A 20,063-nucleotide genomic window follows, 5' to 3' on the forward strand; every position below is an offset into this window, starting at 1 on the left:
AGTGTGCCCACCCCTGATCTAAGGAGATTGTGAGCCATTTTTTCCTCAGAAAAACATCCACTGTCAGAATCAATTCTGTGAGCAAGTGCTTTTCTTCTTTTTTTAAGCCATCTTCTCACAACTAAACTATTTTTGAGTGAGGATTAATGAAATTTCTCCTTCAAATGCTGAAAGTGCTTGCCGTTTACTACTGTTGTGAGGTTTTAACAGGTTGGCCCTGATCCAATTCACGGCTAGTGAAAAGGTGGAGAGCAGACAAGCGTTAACTCAAGGGTCACTTTTATGCTTTTATGCAAAAGGTTCCATCCAGTGCTATTTTCCTAGAAAAAGAGGTGCCAGAATTTACAATGAACACCTCCATTGTTCTCTCAGAATGGCAATGGCGCCCACCTGAGAGGTGCCAGAAATGAGTTCCGGAGAGTTCTGACTGGTTCCATCACTAAATTAATCTCATGGGCAACAGACTGAGGACACAACAGGAACCAAAACCATTAAGTCAAAGATTGGTAGAATGAGTACCTGATGCTTCAAAGCTCTAGAAGATTCCACTACATGGCCAATAAACACACAGGTGGACTTGCACAGAGGCTACTATTTGAGGACTTTTGAAAAAACGAAAGTTAAGAATACATATGTAGCTATAGCACAAATATACCTTTGCTCGGGGGAAACTGACTGGAGTCCTCCATCAGGCAGATGGACCTGCTGCTAAAGGAAGAGATGAAAATACTGGTATATATCAGCATGCTGAAGAATCATCTATCTAGACTCACACACATGTAATGACTCATTCAAATAATCATTTAAAGAGTTTCACGCAACCTCCCCTGCCCATTCACAGATGTGTGAAGGTGAATGATGCAGTTATGCTAACTGGTCTTGTCTAGGGAGATCAGAAGGTTCCAACAGCTATGGAAGTGGAAGTTGCCACTGTGTTTCCTTATTTGCCCCATGCCCAATGGAAATCAGTCTAGCAAATATGATCAGTATTCACTGTTGCTGTTGCTTTCAGCCCACAAATTACACATAAATGATCACGCTTGCATTGTGTTTCCTTTGCATTGAAATATTTGGGCTGGAATAACTTAGTGACATCCTAATTAATGATGTGAACTGTGTAAGCTATGCTTAATTCCACCGCATCAGACAGCAAGACAAGCTGCAGCAGAACGGAAACAGCGCTGCATGCAGTAAGTATAGGGCAGAACAGGGGGGGGAAATGCCATCTTACATCCCTAGTTATGTCCCATCCGCAATGATGTGTATGTTTGTGAAGCCTCTGACCAGCTGCACATTTGGTGCTAGTGTGAAGGAGCTGTATGCACACACAAATGTACATGAATATAAAGAACATGCAGGGGGAATCATGTGAAGCATACAGCCGTTTGCCTTGGCTTGGCTTGCAGAGACAGACTGTAGCTGGTGCATGTATTGATGGCGGACTGACCCTGTTCCCCCTCCAACACGTGAGGGGTGCTCATTTGAATATGTATACATGTATACATGAAGGAGCGTCTCCATCCCCATCATCCAGCCCGGACACTGAGGTCCAGCGCTGAGGGCCTTCTGGCGGTTCCCTTACTGAGAGAAGTGAGGTTACAGGGAACCAGGCAGAGGGTCTTTTTGGTAGTGGCACTTGCCCTGTGGAATGCCCTCCCAGCAGATGTCAAGGCAACAAACAACTATTTTACTTTTAAAAGACAACTGAAGGCGGCCCTGTTTAGGGAAGTTTTAAATGTCTGACGCTGTATTGTTTTTAATAGCCTGCCTCGCACCCCAGACGCTGGGTTTACAGGGGCTGCATGGGGAATATTACTGTGGGAGCAAAATGCTCCCCCTTCCACCTGTGGTCGGCTTGGCTTCCACTAACAGAGACCCCATGGTGATAATTAATCTTTGAATGCAGAATGCTGCTGAATTCTCCTTCAGGTGTCTTCTAAAAGTCAAATACACAGTACCTTGGTTTTCAAACAGCTTAGTTCCCGAATGTTTTTGCTCCCGAACGTCGCAAACCCAGAAGCGACTGTTCTGGTTTGAGAACTATTTTTGGAAGCCGAACATCCGACGGGGCTTCTGCGGCTTCTGATTGGCTGCAGGAGCTTCCTGCAGCCAATCAGAAGCTGCGATTTGGTTTTTGAACGTTTTGGAAGTCGAATGGACTTCTGGAACGGATTCCGTTTGACTTCCAAGGTACGACTGTAGTTATTTATTTCCTTGACATCTGATGGGATGTTCTACAGGGTGCACATCACTACCGAAAAGGCCCTCTGCCTGGTTCCCTGTAGCTTCACTTCTTGCAGTAAGGAAACCGCCAGAGGGCCCTTGTAGCCGGACCTCAGTGACCAGGCTAATAAGTTGTGGATTCAGCAAACTGTTGTGCCAATGGGAGCCTAAACCTTCTGAGGGAATTCCATTTCACACGGCAGAGGCGAATTTGGTTTCTGATTCTTCCCAAACTCAGATACAGGAAAGAAAGTATTACATACCTGAGGCCACATTGGACCAGGGGACAATGGCTGTGGTCCTTTGCTATCCACATGGATGCCTTCTGGGGGCATCAGAGGTTGCTGAGGGACGCCACCAGCGACAGAATTCATGTCCTGCTGAACTGGGCCCTCCGACCCTTCTGCCAAGGGGAATCCAAGGTGCGAATCCATCAGTGCCTGAGCCTTGTTGTTGCTCTGGTAATGGTTTGGCTGACTGGCATCTCCTGGGGGCGGTTGCTGCTGCTGCTGCTGCAATAAGCTTTGCGAATACAAATGCCTGAAGGGTTGCTGCTGATCTTGATAGAAGTACTGAGGCACTGCTCCCAGCTGAACGAGCTGCACAGAATGACCCCGATCCTGAGAGTACTGATGAGTCTTGTGCAGAGGCTTCTGGTCAGGATCTCTGTGAAAGGCAGGAAGTTGCATTTGCATCTGCTGCTGCTGCTGCAACTGTTGCATCATAGGCTGTATTGAATAATACTGAGCTGTTTGCACTGGGCATTGCCTCTGCTGCTGCTGTTGCTGTTGCTGCTGCAACTCATGTATTAAAAGCCTATGCTGTCCTTGGTGGGATTGCTGCTGCTGCTGCTGCTGCTGCTGCTGCTGCAGATAGTATTGATCCTGCTGTAGCTGCTGCGGCAGCAGGTGCTGAGAGTGCATTTGCTGGAAGTGGGCCTGCCCTTGATGCATCGCAGGGTGCATCTGCAGATGGGCTAAATGCTGCTGTTCGTCATAATAGAGGGGTTGTTGGTGCGCCATCATGTGCATGTGCTGCTTCTGCGCCGTGCCGACAAAACCCTGGTGGACTTGCTGCGGCACCTGTTGGTATCTCTGCACGGCGGGCTGCTGCTCCACCACAGGCTTCTGAGACAGCAGCTGCCGAAGAGCGCTGTCCCCAGTGCCACCCATCGCCGAAGGCTGGATGACCTGAGATACGTTGTTGACTTGGATCCTTAAGTTCTGGTTTGCAAACACTTGGGCGAAGGAGTCCAGCTTATGCAAAACACCACTCGTCATTTTCTGCGGCCTGACCTCATTGGCTTGGGAACACAGATGCTCGTATCCGTCAGTTACTTCGCCTTGCCCCACTGAGCCCCACATGACGTTTTGGTTGTTCCTCACTGGGGCGTGGCTCCCAGAACCCAAATGGGCCCAACTGGATTGCCTAGGAGAATCCATCAACCCAAGGGTTTTGGACCCAGCATTCAAAGCTATGTTTTCCCTGGTGTCTTGGGGGAACGATGGGGAGAGCGGAGATTCCTGAGTTGCATCCATGGCTGATGTTCCATAGCTGTGGTTTAACGGTGCAAGGGAATTTAGGTGTTGTTGTTGTTGTTGCTGGTGGTGGTAATACAAGCTTTCGTTGTTGTTGACAACATGGCTCGTTTTGTACATTTGCTGATCTCCCATTTTCTCTCAACAAAAACCATTTAATTTTTTATTTTTTAAATTTTTTAAGAAACCACACACCAAGATCTGTAATCCCTGAGAAATCGTCTGTGAAGTTATTTATTTTTTTGGCTCTTCCATCTGCACTACGGAACTAAATTCTTTCTGGATGGCTGTTCCCCCTTTCAAGCAGAGAATGTTTCATTCCTTCATTAAACGGGCCGAAAAAGCATCAGTCTTCATTCTAAGAATATACTCGGCATACTCTGGACACCTGGGAAGGGAAAGGAAAAAGGTGTGATTGTTTTTATTCTGTTCTGCATAGCCTTATCAACTTTCCTTGGGACAAGAGTGCACCTAGCATAGTTAAAACAGAAAAAGGAAGGAAAGAAAGAACACTTGACCCTACGCAAAAGTGCAGGTTTTTTTTAAGAAAAGGTAATTAAATCTGTTATCACTGAGAAAAACATTTTTCTGCTCTTCATTTCTATGCTCTAAATACAACTCCAATGCCACACCCCTAGGATTTCAAATACAATGAATTAGTGGGGTGAGTAGCTGGAATGCAGATGAAGAATTCCACTCTCCAAAAGGAAATGTCAGGTAATAATCATTGCTCCATCCACTAGCCTTCCCCGCCAAATAATCCCCTTACCTCCCTATGGAATCCCCGGAGAAGCAAGCTGTCCGGCTAACAGAATGGAGAGTGCTTCTCCACCTCTTTTCCACAGGGTGTGTCTCAACCCAGAGTTAAGAAAAGCAAACTGCACCCAGCCATCACACTCTCTCCTGCTCCCTCCAGTCTGCCCCAGATTCTGGTTTCCTTCTTCCACCCCCACCCCCCAATTGTATATGAAGGTCAGAGTAGAGAAGTCTAACATTGCGAAGGCAGTAAGAATGCAAAGGCAGAGTGAGTTAGTGGGGGTGATGTAACATAAAACCTAGAGGTGGCTACCAACATCAGAAGCTGTCTCATACGGGGTCCACCTAGTTGGTTATCATCTACACTGATTTGCAGCGGCTCTCCTGGGTTTCAGACTGGGGTCTCTCCTAGTCCTACCTGGAGATGACAATGATTCACATTCTGCATGGCAGAGAAGAAACACATTGAAGGTCTACTGGTTAGCTACAGTGTGCAAGAAACCCTTCTGAAGGTTTATTTTTCAAAGAACATTTGGTCTACCAACTGGCAGACCTTCTTCTGTTGCCCCTGGAAGGTATCCAGAGCAGACGCTAGGTTTATCAGCTGGCCACATGGATAAACTTGGTGTCCAAGAAGACCTTACTAAAGTCTGAGTCCAGCTTAGAAACCACACCTATCAATGTGCCCAAAGTTGGCTTTTGGGAAAATCTCTTGCCACTGTGTAGAGCAGACAACAGGTCTCTCAAATTGTACTGGGCTTACCCTTCTCTCCTTTGAGAAGCTCTCCATTGCTGTTGAAGACCCTAGCGGACACCAACCTATTCACTAGTGGGTAAAGAATGGCCTACAAGAAGCTCTCTGGAAATTTTCCAGATGGGAGACCCACTGAGCCTTATTCTGCAAGCATCAAAGAGTGATGTGCTGAGCCTTGTTCCCTTGTGCCCCAACACCACCACATTTTAACAGGTGCATGTGTGCTAGGCCTCAGCCTGGGATGATCTACTGAAGTCTCCATCACTACCCAGGCCACAGCCTTCTTCTGAAGATACACCCCTCACACAGTGAGGTGGAGAGCAGGAATGAGGCCTTGGGTCCTAACTCTCTCTTGCCACACCCACCAAGGGGGTTCAACTCCTGCAGTTCTCTACTTGTGAAGATTCCTTGCTGCGGATGTTCAGCTCTCACTTTGCAGAGGATGATGGGGACTGGTGATGAGAGACTAACAGAGTGGGAGGGGTCAATGGGCTTCTTCTGCTAATGCATGTCTAATCCTGTGTGTGTGGAAGACTGCAGAGGGCTTGAATGATTCACCAGCACAAACACATTTATTTATTTATCCTGCTTATATCCCACCTTCCCTCCAGGAAAGTAGCACACATTGTTCTCCCTCTCCCGATTTTACCCTCAAAATAACCCTGAGAGGTAGGTTAGGCTAAAAGGGTGTGACTGGCCCATGGCCACCCAGTGAGCTTCATGGTTAAGGTAGGATTTGAACCCTGGCCTCCCAGTTCCCAGCCTATAACAGAACCACTATACCACACTGGCTTGCTTAGCAAATCTCAATGTCAAATTTCAGTCCTGAAGCTGGGGTTTTTTTTTTGGGGGGGGGGAGATTAAATTTAATGTCAGAAGTATTTTCTCTCTTTTAAAGGACCATAGACTACTTCTGACCTCTTCCTTGAAATCAGGCAGTGAGGAAGACTGAAAAGCACAGAGGCTCAGATATTTTCTTGTCTAAAGAATGCTCACTGCAATAATCTTGAAAACATTTGATTTAGAACAGTTACAGCACTGCAAATGTGATTAAGCTGACGGTCTGAGAAAGAAGGGGAGGAAAAAAATGCAGTTCTTAATATCTTCTTTATTAAAATTTGGGGGGGAAATATTGCTCATCTTCTTTAAAGAACCATTGTGGAAACCACAATAAAAGCCCCTCCCTCTACATAAACAGATAACAGTGTCAAGACATATTTTTTAAAAAACAAAAACCAATGCCATCATTACTCTGAAATGGGAGGACTATATTAACTTCTCATTAATTGCATTTATTCAATTTAATGCAAAAGAGATAATTTCTTATGGACACAATTATTCCCAAAGCAGCCAAGCAATTCTCTTCCATAAATGTCAGCTATTATCTTTTGGCTAAATTGCTTTATTAATTTTTTTTCCAAAATACTTCAAATATTTCTCACTGCTGGGAGTCATGCATTAGAGGGGAGAGAAAACTCGGTGCCTGCTTCAAAATGCAAAATGGATTTCGAAAAACGAGGCAAGGTTCAAATTTTAATAGATGCGCAAGATATCAAACATATCGAAAAGGATATCAGAGCTGGGAAAGGTGCAGCAATGGGTGACCAAAAGTTATTAAGGAGTTGTAATACCTTCCCTACTAATACTAATAGAGAATACTAATGGGAAGGTTAATACTACTAGTAGTAGCAGCAGTAATATTTGAATTTATATAGCCACCCACCAAACAAATATTCCCTGGCAGGCTATGAACACTACAATGCTCCGTGTGTGTGTGATAAGAGTGAAAGAGCGCTTGTCAGACAAAAGTTTCCCTTGTCTTTCCCCTGCACGCTATTTAGGGGTTCCCCCAACCCCCTGCCCAAGCCAATTTCGGGGGCTTGCAGGGGGAAGAGAAGTGGGGGAAGCCCTGCTAGGCAAGCAGAAGTCCTTAACACAAGCTTCTGCTAATAAGACTCATTAGCTGAATCCTGCTCAATAAAAGACGGCCAGGGGTTGGTTGGTTTTTTAATGCTGTTTCTCTTGTAATAAAAAACAGGCTAGATTTCAAAGAAAGGAAAAGAAAAGAAGAACAAATTAAAAGGCCCAAGTGATCAAAAAAGTCTTCATCTGGTGCTGAAATGACACTGGAGAAAGTACTAGGTAACCCTCCCCCTGGGAGATCATTCCATAGCCATGGTACCACTACTGAAACCATCCTCTCCTTGGCTGGCCTCAGGAGCAGGGATTTTGCAGAGGAGCCTAAGATCTACACGGGAGGAGGCAATGTTCCAAGTAACCTGGTCCCAACCTACTTAGGGATTTATGGGTTAAAACCAGGAAAACCACGGCTTCAAGTCTTGTTATGGCGAAACAAACCACCCGGTTCAGGCATAATGGAAAGCCAGTGTTTCTTGGTTTGCTTTATCCCGCACGTGCCACGGAAGGAGCAAACTGGACAGCGTGCACAAGCGTGCTGCTCATTCTTGACAACCACAATAAGCCAGAAAGTGTGGCTCATCGTTACGTGTGAGCAGAAGAGGTATGCCACTTAAATACCAGTTTTTGAAGGAAACAGTGGGACAGGCCACCGCCTTTGTGCCTGTGGCTTGTGGCCTTCCTGAACGCATCTGGTTAGCCCACATGGGAAGCAGGAGGCTAGCCAAGATGGGCCTTCAGCAAGGCTATTCCTATGGTTGAAAAAGGAAGTTCGGCATGTTTGATAAAGTGCTTAAAGGATGGGTAGGGAGAGCCTGGCTGGTTTTTTATTTTTATGTACTCTGTTAGCTGATTTTCATTTAATGAATACAGATGAGTTCAGATTGTCTTTTGGCTTATGTGCCACCTTCCCCTCCATAGTATCTAGGCCAATCTCATTACATAGTGTGTTTCCCCACCACTACCATCAACATTAGTAATATGGAGCAAAATCCCCACCATTGTGTGTTCTGGACGCTGAGGAATGGCAAAACCAAGCAGGATGCTAAATACTGTCTTTGAATTCAGCATGGGTGTTTTTTAAATGTAAAACAGCAGGTGCCGCGAGGAACTGCTAGTTATTAGAACTGCAACAGATGAGAATGGTGTTGTTGTTTTTAACAAAATCGAAAATCTCCCCCTGCCCCATGTCCTGACAAAAACTGCTCATCAAAAGTTGCCATTTGCCACTGACAATGGTGATGGATTTCCTCCCAATGCAAATAGCTGCTTCAGATGAGAGATTTTCGTCGGGACCATAGCCGGGGTCAAAAGGCTTAAACTCCACCATCATTGTCAGGTGAGATCCCAATAATCCCTTACAAGTGGCTGGTTGTGAGCTTCCGGGGGGAACTGACTGACCATAGCTGGAAAGTAAGGTCATTGTTGTTTCTTTGTCCATGTAGTCCTGGGTGCATCTTGCAATCTCTCTTAGAGCTGGTGAGGCTAATCTAATTGTGTCTGCATAACTCTTTCTGCATTCTGTAGATTGTTGTATAAACTGTCGGCTTTGAGCTAACACCATCACACCTAGTTTCTTCTGCCCTGATGGAAGAGTTCTGGTCAAATCAAAAGCTTGTGATTTTGAGACATTTTGGCTGGTCCTAATAAAGCCATGCGGTTTTTGGATTCTACGTCCACTTCCTGTGGACCAACAATGCCACCTCCATTTTTTGTAGACTAAGGCTGCAATCATAATCACACTTATTAGGGAATAAGCCTCACTGAATACTGCAGAACTTACTTCTAAGTGAACTAGTACTTGTCCTTTTGCTCTGATCCATCAAGTCCGTTTTGATGTTCTTATATTCCATTGTTATTTCTAACCATAAGGTGAGAGAACATACCATCTTGTCAAATGAACATTTGCTTAATAGACTCCTTAAACGTGCCATGTTCATAGTCCAATTATAAATCTGATAAACAACACATAAATCTGTGAAGCAACTCCTGTTTTCAGAAATCTCAATTACTCTGAGGCAATTTGTTCTTTGTAGCATTTTATGTTGTATTCATATGCCCCAAAATGATTCATCTAAGGCACACACAAAAAGCAATTAAATTAAGGTCGTGAGCCTAAGTACATATCGTAAGGAAATAAGGACACCAAATAGGACTTATTGGAAAGGATGACATCAATTGGCCTTATACACAAGTAGATGCCTTAAGGAACGGTATATAAAATAAATAAAGTAATAAACAATGATAGTTTCAAACATTAAAAGGGTAATGCAACCACTATCCAGACTTACCAGTTCCAAAGAATCTTAATAATATATGTTCCTTTACTGTGATGGAAATACATTAACACCGAGGCAAATCACAGTTATATTTCATTGTACTAGGCCAGGTTCACACATCACTTTAAAGTACGGTAAACCATGGGTAGACAAACTAAGGCCCAGGGGCTGGATCCGGCCCAATCGCCTTTTAAATCCGGCCCGCAGATGGGCCGGGAATCAGCGTGTTTTTACATGAGTAGAATGTGTGCTTTTATTTAAAATGCATCTCTGGGTTATTTGTGGGGCATAGGAATTCGTTCATTTTTTATTTTTTTTCCAAAATATAGTCCGGCTCCCCACAAGATCTGAGGGATAGTGGACCGGCCCCCTGCTGAAAGTTTGCTGACCCCTGCTTTATACCATACTTAAACTAATGTCTGAAGGTGAATGCACAATGTGCCGGTTCACACAGCTGAAATCACATGCACTGCCCCTCCCTTGTTCCCACTGCCCTGCTACATCCCCATTATCCCCAGCTGTAACCAAAAAAATGGGCTACAGTTTCCAAAAGCTTATGCTATAATAAATTTGTTAGCCTTTAAAGTGCCACAAGGGCTCGGTATTGTTTCTGCTGCAAGACACTAAACCAGCCATCCCTCTGGAAAGTTTTGTAACCAGATTCCAATATCCAAAAACCACACACACACACACACACACACACACTTCCATCAGCTATCACAGATGCAATATGTAAGCATCTGCAACAGTCCTGTTTAAAATACATGCCTCTGGAAAAGAACTGGATCTGTTTATGCATACAGTGGTACCTCAGGTTAAGTACTTAATTCGTTCCGGAGGTTCGTACTTAACCTGAAACTGTTCTTAACCTGAAGCACCACTTTAGCTAATGGGGCCTACTGCTGCTGTCGCGCCACCGGAGCCCGTTCTGTTCTCATCCTGAAGCAAAGTTCTTATCCTGAAGCACTATTTCTGGGTTAGCAGAGTCTGTAACCTGAAGCGTATGTAACCCGAGGTACCACTGTACTTTATAAAGAAAATGCCCAAATAAAACCAGGTTTCCTATAGGAAAAGGGGCTTTATTAGCCTTCTCAAATTGTGACATAGTGGTTAAACTAACTGTCACACTTCCTACAGGCAAGACCCAGGTTTAAATCTCAATTATGAAGCTCACTGGGTGACTTTGGGACAAACTCTCAGCATATTCTACCTTGCAGGTTTGCTGTGAGAAGGGGAAAACAATGCACACTAACTACCTTGAGTTCTATGGAAGGAAGGAGTTCTTATAAACTGTAACAAATAATGAAAACAAATTAATTAATAAAAGTAATAAAACGGCTGCCACATAATTTCTCTCATCCAGTCCAATGGGCCCTTTGTCATCCAGGGCAGAATGTAAATATTGCTTAAGTTAGTATTCTACCATCACTAAGAATTTATAGAGAGCTTTTTCTATATAGTTAAAGACCTGGGAGTATTAAAAGAAATAACTTATTCTGGCCACAAGTGATTCAAATACATACCATATCTGGTTCAGACTAGGTCCCCTGAAAACCCAACTGTACGCTTTCGTACACAGAGTTCATTGCTATGTTTTGTTCTGTTTTGAAAGGCAGGAGGAGTTAGTGGGCAGACAAAGGGCATTTCTGCCTATGTCCCAGTTTTCAGAGTTTGAAATTGCATCTGTCATAAAAAAAATAGCTTCATTATCAGATCTGCAGGCATCCTGGCACAGAAGCGGAGAAGGCCGTTTAAAAATAACAATCCTGATACACAATTCTTAAGGTCTAAAGCCAAGCAATTTCTGTAACGTTTTCCTGGAAAGAAGGCACGCTAAGAGGGCACGCACATTTCCCCCACCATCAGTTTAATGCTGCAATTACAAAATGTCTATACTGCTGATATCTGGAAGACTGCCTTCTTCATTACAAACCTGCCTAGGTTTTAAGATCTTCACAAGATGCCCTTCTTTATATCCTGCCAACATGTGAGGCACGTTGTGGACAGACAAGAGGAAGCGCCTTCCTAGTAGATGAAAACCGCAGGAGGGGGACAGTGCTTTTCTGCTCAAATCCTGCTGGCTGGCTGACCATAGTCAATTTGTTCAGCCACTGTGAGTAGAGGATGCTGGACTAGATGGGCCACCGGTCTGATCCAGCACACTCTTGTTATGCTCTTACATTCCCTAGGCTCTAAAACAGGGATGAGGAACCTCTCCATTCTGAAGTGAATTCCCTTGGGAGTCTTGTTCCTTGGGGCACAGCGAAGAAGCCATGCTGAGGAAAGGGAGCCCATTTCTTGGCACACAGATCCGGCACTGCCAGCTCCTCTTTCTCAGTGAGAAAGCCAAGAGAGCCAGCAGTGCAGGAAGGGAGCAACTGCTTCCTGCTCAGCCCCACATCTTCCACTGCCCTGGGTCTCTCAGTATTTTCAGTGCCATGTAAATGACCATTGATGCTGGGATGATCACAAAGGGAGCTCAACACAGCCAGTGTGTCAGAAAGGAGCAAAGGGCTGTGGCCTGCTGATTCTGCCTACAGGCAGAAGGTTCCTAATTCATGCTCCAGAACCTGCTCACTAGGGAAGTCCATCTAGACCAGCCTTTCTCAATCTGTGGGTCCCCAGATGTTGTTGAACTACAACTCCCATCACCCCTAGCTAGCAAGGTCAGAGCTCAGGGATGATGGGAGTTGTAGTCCAACAACATCTGGGGACCCACAGGTTGAGAACCGCTGATTGAGACTGTCTAACATTGTCAGGCTTCCTGTTCCAAACTTCCTGTATGGAAAGGCTTTTTGGCTATTAAGCGATTTGTTTCCTCTGTTGCTCATTTTCAGTTGACTGCTTTTTTTTTTTAATGCTCTGTCTATTTTCATCTGTTCTTGTTTTTCAAATCTGATTTTATTCTGCAACTATTTAGCTTTGTCGTTTGCCATCTTGGATGTTTAATATGAAAAGGCGAGGCTCAAAGCTAACACAACAAACAAACAAACAAACATTTATAGGGTTGATATAACCAGTTGTTCATGTAAAGCAAGTTGTTCTGTTCGCACCACGGGACAAATGAGGGTAGTATAACAAATTTGCCATCACTTTCCAGCCCATGCTCAGCTTGCACCAACCCTGACACTCTCACCAGTCGGTCTTGCCTTGATAACCAAATTGCTATTTCACCCTTCCAGCCACAGAGAAGCAACAAGTGGCTTATATCCTCTCAACAAGTCTGTGAGGTAGGTGGCTCAAGCGTGATGTCAAAGGTCACCAGGAAAGTTCATCCCAAGTAGGAATTTGATATTTGATCTCACTATGCAACCTACCAAGCTGCTACTGCAAAAAAAAAAAAAGGGGGATGATTGTTGAGCATTGCTAAATCATAATATAGAGATCGGGAACCTGTTGCCCTTCAGAAGTTGCTGGACTCCCAACTCCCAGCAGCCCCAGTCAGCATGGCCAGCAGTCAGGAATGGTGGGAGCTGCTACTCAACCAGAAAAAATATTACAGTGGTACCTCAGGTTAGATGCTTCAGGTTACAGACACTTCAGGTTACAGACTCCGCTAACCCAGAAACAGTACCTCAGGTTAAGAACTTTGCTTCAGGATGAGAACACAAATCGCGCAGCGGCAGCTGAGGGCCCCATTAGCTAAAGTGGTACCTCATGTTAAGAACAGTTTCAGGTTAAGAATGGACCTCCAGAACGAATTAAGTTCTTAACCCGAGGTACCACTGTATTCACAGAGTTCTTGATGGGCTTTTCTGGCAATAGTCAAATTGGGTCGGCTGCTGTTATCCCCATTTTGCAAATGAGGAACTGAGGCTGATAAAATTATGACCCCTTGAAGAGCGAGTGCCAGGGGCATGTCCACATACAACATTATATCCCACCTGCATCACCTTGTCCAGGTGCTGAATTGCTGGCAGGCATAGGTTGTATGGAGGTGTGTCTCCCCACGGGGGGTTCATATTTGACCACTGCAATTTATGCAACCATGGAAGGCCTTTTAAAGATGCCCCAATGAGACAAATCCCAAGAGGCATGATGAGAGGCTGCTACATGCAACTCTGCAAGATCCCAGCCAGATTTGAAGCCCAATTTTGGGACAGCGGGGTGGGGAGAAGCATCTGAACCACTATAACAGCTTTTCTTCATGGAACAACACACACACACAGAAGCCACTCCAAATTGCTCCTTCCAACGGATGCCTTCACACATCAGACGGTTCACGTGCAGCTGTTCATCACACTAATTGGGCTATTTTCTCCATGTCGTGAGATTGGAGGCGCGGGAATGTGGTGTGGAGAAAATAATCAGATCCACATGGCGCTTCAACTGCAATTAGTTATGAACAGGCTTAAAGTCTTAATTAATGAATTAATCAGATTGAAAATGTGTATTTTTAGTTGAGGCTGTACCCTGCCAAATGCTCCATGATTAGAGTACAGGCATAAACAATCTGTGTGCATCCTGTGATCTTGGCAACATCTTTTTAAATGCTGTTCCAAGTGATAAATTATTTGTCTGAATTGTTTAGCAAAAGAACTGATGTTGCCATCATTACATATCCTCAAAATGGCCCCTGCCATAATTTGTCTGTGTTGTTTTAGCTAGGAGGCTGTTGCTGTCATTAAATATGCTCAAAATGGCCCACATCAGAAAGGGATCATAGTATCTCTTCTACATTTTTATTATTATTCAAACATAGTGGTCAGGCCCTTAGGTTATGATCCAGCAGAGAGTTCTGGAGTGTTTACTCACCAATGATTTCACTGGGATATACTGGATTCTGGCACATGGATTAATTCAGGCTTGTGAAGTGTCTATTTACCTGGTCACTAGTAAGGGAAGCTTTACAAAAACTGCTTCCAGGCCACAATTGACTAACGAGTAATTTGTTTGCACAGTTGAGTTAAAAACCGGAGCTTCTTGCTTGCTTACTCAAAGATGTTCATAAAAAAAAAAAAGAATTCCCTTGCAAGGATTCTTCAACAGATCTTTTTATGATTTATATGTAAATTGTTCAGTTTCGTTGTGTATTTTTTGTTTTATTTATTCTTTATGACTATTTTTGTTATGCTGTAATTATGTATTTTTTCATGTTGCGAACCTCCTTGAGCATGGTGTTAAACTGTGGAAAAGTGGCACACAGATAAAACAATGTGTATGCATTGCATGTGTGTATGTATGTGGAAGGCCCCTCGAGTAACATTGGCCTTGGCTTCAATTACTGCACCTAAGGTAGTTCACAACTGTTCTGCTGCAACAACATGAAACATAAGTTCATGACTAAAAATGAGCAATGCAATTCTAGATGCATCTACTCAGAACCATGTCCACTAGTTTCAGTGGAACTTAGACCCAGCAAAACAATTATAGGGGTTGTACCTCCAAACACCAAAACATACACCAGCGTGTTTCTTCTCCTGCAAGCCTTGTGCACCGATTTCTAGCCTTCGACGATGCCACCTAGGTTGTAGTACATGTGTGCCTTTGCATCAAGGCATTCTGAGCTCACAATACAAGCTGTTGCTTTCTGCTTAGGACTAGTAAAACAGTTTCCCAGCAAGCCATCAAACATGGCTGGTGGCCTCTGTGTGGTTAGCAGGTCACAAATTTCACAGGCACGGTCTACTTCAATCCTACAACAAGTTTTGTCACATATCCGATAAGGACCCACTTTGTGCAGTGATCTGACATGGCTCCTCAGGGTAGCAACAAATAAATACTCTTAAATTAAATAAATAAAATTACCAAGGCACAAATGCCAATTAATACAAGAGGAAACTGGTTCTCTGGTGCCATGGCAACCATAACAACATTGTGAATGTGCGCGTACACACACACACACACACACACAGTCCTTGCGTATGGATCATAAACTCACTATGAGTTGTTAATGCATTACGGACTTTATCAAGCCCTGAAAAAGAACATCTTCAGTAGCATGAACAAAACCACTGCAGGTGATGTGAGGAGCTTCCACACACAAAATGTCACATCCCGTGGAGGTATATTCATATGAATGTATGAGAAGCAGCTACCATCATACATAAGTAGCTGAAGATTACCCATTGCTGCTAGTTAAGAACCAAAGGGATGAGGAAGGTATGGCCCTGCAGATGTTGGGAGTACAATTCACATCATCCCTGACCCCTGGTCATGGTGGTTGAAGCTGATGGGAGTTACAGTCCACAACATCTGGAGGACCACAGGTTCCCCATCCCTAACTTAAGATCTTTACTGGAGACCCGACTCTGCATGCTCCCAACTTCATAGACATTTGGGTTAGAGACTCTTCTGTGGCAGTGCCACACAGGGCCCAGCCCAATGGAGGCAGCAAATCCACACAAACACCCAAGTCATGGGTCAAATGAAAGAAAAACCAAATTTGCTAAACCCTTATGGGTCACTGAAAGTCTCTGCAGCTGACAGATTCTACAGTGGTACCTTGGTTCTTAAACTTAATCCATTCCGGAAGTCCGTTCCAATACCAAAGCGTTCCAAAACTAAGGCGTGCTTTCCCATAGAAAGTAAAACGCAAAATGGATTGATCCATTCCAGACTTTTAAAAACAACCACCAAAACAGCAATTTAACATGAATTTTACTATCTATCGAGACCATTGATCCATAAAATGAAAGCAATAAACAATGCACTGCAGTCACACAATCAATCAATCAGTAGCTGAACTGGGTTCCACACAGTCGCAAAAACAAAACAAAAATAGCCGCAAAAACGAAAACACAAAATAATTAGTAAAAACAGACAGACCTCAGTGTAACACTCAAATGGAAGTGTGGCACTCAAAACAGAAGTGTGGCACTCAAATTAATAATAATAATAATAAATAATAATAAATTTTATTTATATCCCGCCCTCCCCAGCCGAAGCCGGGCTCAGGGCGGCTAACAACACTAAAATAGTGCAACATTATAAAAACATCAAAGAATTAATTAAAATCAAAATTGATGGCAATCATAAACTGAAGTATTGTAAAGATTGCCAAAGGAGGGAGTCAGGCTGCGCCCTGACCAAAGGCCTGGTGGAACAGCTCTGTCTTGCAGGCCCTGCGGAAAGATGTCAAGTCCTGGAGGGCCCTTGTCTCTTGTGACAGAGCGTTCCACCAGGTTGGAGCCGCAGCCGAAAAAGCCCTGGCTCTAGTTGAGGCCAGCCTAACCTCTCTGAGGCCTGGGACCTTCAAGATGTTTTTATTTGAAGACCGTAAGTTCCTCTGTGGGGCATACCAGGAGAGGCGGTCCCGTAGATACGAGGGTCCTAGGCCGTATAGGGCTTTGAATTGTCAGCGTCACGTTCAGAACAGAAGCGTAACACTCAAATCGGAGCACATTCGGCTTCCAAAAAAAGTTTGCAAACCGGAACACTTACTTCCGGGTTTTCAGTGTTTGGGTTCCAAGTTGTTTGAGTTCCAAGGCATTTGAGAACCAAGGTACCACTGTATTCCTCTACGGCTGGTTTCATCCTTTGCCATCAAGCACTCAAGAAAAAAAAAGGGGGAAATAGCCACTATGATCATGAGTCCAGTATTTTAAGAGGGTAACTTAGGGAAGATGTTTCTTCAGATCACTTTAAGTTCTGTCTTTATTTCACTTTATTTGACAAAGTGCTAGGTGCACAGCCCACAAAATAGCTGCTATGGTGGGGATCATGACATAACACAAGAACGACTGCCATGGGAAGCACAGCATAACATAGAATTAGAGAGACAGCCACCTTTGACACCCTTATTCTTACCATAGAAAGTCAGCAATGTCCTGCTGGTCCTGATTGTGGAAATCACACAATCATGTTTCTCTCTCTCTCTCACACACTCACACACACACACACACACACAAAAACATTGATGTTCCTGCTTTCTAACTTGAAGCTTTCCTCAGTACCAGGAAAAATATACAAAGTACAAAATACCTTACTGTGAAATGACAGAAAACATTTATAAAGTACCTATGTGTGTTACCCCATAACTTTCTCACTAGGAAGTCTAGGGATCTACTTTTTAAAAAGGAAGGAATTCCCGAGTCTGTTTTTCAACCCCTGGCTGCAGAGTGATTGTGATCATGAAAAATCCACCCTCAGTTGGGGAAAAGTCTTGAGTAAGCAGACTTTGGGGGGCTCTTGCAGATGAGACTTCTGAGACCTTGCCTGAATTTTTAGAGGGTCCTATTCTTAAATTTCTCCTGTCCTTATAACAAGCTGTTATTTTGTAAATGGAGGCAGCCATAGGCTGTCATGCCACAAATTAAGACAACTTTCCGAAATTTCTGGAGAGACAGGTGGATGAAGCACAAATCTAGGGGGGTTGTGAACCCATTTGCCCTACCCTGGTTACAGAGCTGGCGCCTTATGTTTCTGTCTCTTAGATAAAAGGCCATCTCATTCTGCCACCTTTCCACCTAGCTGGAATCTTTTTCTGCTGTCACTGCTTTCTGGTGTGAATTGGTTTGTTTTTCCTTGTTTGAATTTAATCATGGTTTGAATTATTCTTTTTGTTGGTTTTTAACAACGTTGTTATGACCAGGTGCATGAAAAGCACGAATGCTTTTAAAAGACATAAATAATTAACACACACATATCTGAACACAAACACAACTAAAAAATGTTTTGGTACACATCTAACTACCTTAAATGTGAACCTGAGCAACAAACCTACAGAGGCCATCTGCAAGTCTTTAATTAAAAAAATGCAGTTCTGTAATCTCTGGAAAGCTGCAGCAAACATCTTGTAAATCAGAAACTGTAAATCAGAAAGTGAAATCTAGTATTTTTTTTTTGTAAGCATAAAGAACATTCAGATGTTACACCTACAGAAAATCACCTCCAGTAAATCACTAGCAATGTACTTAGATTCCTGGTTCTAAAAGTTGTAATAAGCATGCATTGTAAGTAGTAAAAGAGTAAAGAACATAATAACAACACAGCTACCCCACTGGAAACTGGTGCAGTTCAGAACTTTTCCTCGGTAAGAAAATATTGGATGGTCAAAGAGCAGAGTTTTATGACTTGATGTGTCACCTTAAATCTCATTAATGATTAAATGGACATAAATAATGGTTGTGGTTCCTGACAGTAAGCAATTTACAGCAGGCTACTTATAGTCCACAGAAGGTCATCTATTGTATAAAAACATTTCCACCAATCCACCTAGATCCTGATTATGGTATTTTACAGTACTATGGGGAGGGGACTTACACAACTTTGTCCAACAGCAGCCATACAATCAGGTACTTGGAAATCCCCGTTTTTGTCGACCCTGGAAGACAGTAAAACAGCCTCCCCCAGTCCAGATGTGGTTGTAATCCAATCCCCATTATCTCTAGCCAGCATGATCATTGGTCAGGGATGATGGGAGTAGCAGTCCCACAAGATTTGAGAGATCACCATACATGGCTGGTGAATTGCATTCTGCTCAGAAGCTCACAAACTTAGCAGGCTTTATTTTATAAACCAACGTTTTTAGGGAAAAAAGCTGTTTCTGCTTGTACAGCAATCACATAATTTTCTTCCCTCCTCTTTTATCTCCAATTATCCTCCTGGGCAACTCAGCAACACACAATAGGCTGAGGCTGGAATAACTAGTAACAAGCCATGCACCGACTGCTATCACATTCCAGGACCTGATCCTTGCTTCATATTCTAGTTTGGAGGGAACTCTTAAACCAGTTTCCCGATTCAGACATCTCGGGAAACTGATTTCAAAAACCAAGACAGCCATTGCTAAAGGTGGGTGCATGAGGAGAGGATGGAGTAAAAGACACAAGGAAGAAGTATGTGGGCGCCAGCTCACTGCTGGTCCAGTAAACCATGGTTTATCAGGCTGGGATTATTACATCTGGAAACAATGATTTGCTCATAGCTGACCATGAAATTTCATTGCTATGGAGAGATCTAAATAGCCCGGGGGGAGTTGGGTTTTCTTTGCAGGGAATTGGGGGGTGGAAGGAAACAACTCACTGGCGGAGGAAGAGGAGTGTGGGGGAAGCACACCGGCTCCGGCAGCACGATCCCGGTGGGGTGCCATTGCGGCTGCCCCTTCCCCATGCACTGGGTGCTATGCCTCCGCAGGTGGCGTGCCACGCCCCCAGGACACACGCCAGCCCCTGCCTGCTCTCCGCCCCCCGGTGCTGGAGCATGAAGCTCCGCCACTGAAACAACTGCCCTGAGACCTGAGGGCAAAGGACAGTACAGTGGTACCTCTAGTTACGAACTTAATTCATTCCAGAGGTCCGTTCTTAACCTGCAACTGTTCTTAACTAGAGGCGTGCTTTCGCTATTGGGGCCTCCTGCTGCTGCTGCCGCCGGTCCACAATTTCTGTTCTCATCCTGGGTCAAAGTTCTCAACGTGAGGTAACTCTTCCAGGTTAGCTGTTATGTACTAAGCTTGGGTCCTAGAACAACAGGCAAGTAGGATCGTAGAATGCAACAACTGATTGGCTTCCAGGAGAAGACCAATCAGGCTCCAGGAAGAAGTTAATCAGCCTATTAGGCTGGTAGGATTGTAGAATGCAACAACTGTGATCTCAGAACCACTGGCAGTCATCTTTGAGAATTCCTGGAGAACAGGCGAAGTCCCGGCAGACTGGA

General features: G+C 44.1%; 1 protein-coding gene across 10 annotated transcripts in view; it reads right to left on the reverse strand.

Moving 5' to 3' along the window:
• TRERF1 (transcriptional regulating factor 1) overlaps positions 1 to 20,063 on the reverse strand; it is a 77,439-nt gene that overhangs the window by 24,784 nt on the left and 32,592 nt on the right. For 6 of the 10 annotated variants that reach the window (XM_081000491.1, XM_081000495.1, XM_081000487.1 and 3 more), the window contains exons 2-3: positions 2,487 to 4,149; positions 656 to 708 (exon numbers count right to left, since the gene is read on the reverse strand). In XM_081000491.1, the coding sequence (XP_080856617.1) occupies positions 656 to 708; positions 2,487 to 3,896 (1,463 nt within the window). In that variant the 5' untranslated portion in view covers positions 3,897 to 4,149. The remainder of the gene's footprint in view (positions 1 to 655; positions 709 to 2,486; positions 4,150 to 20,063) is intronic. The other 4 variants (XM_081000492.1, XM_081000496.1, XM_081000490.1 and 1 more) reach the window with 1 other exon arrangement.

The sequence above is a fragment of the Podarcis pityusensis genome (assembly GCF_964106645.2).
Source record: "Podarcis pityusensis genome assembly, chromosome: 3".
Lineage (NCBI taxonomy): Eukaryota > Metazoa > Chordata > Lepidosauria > Squamata > Lacertidae > Podarcis > Podarcis pityusensis.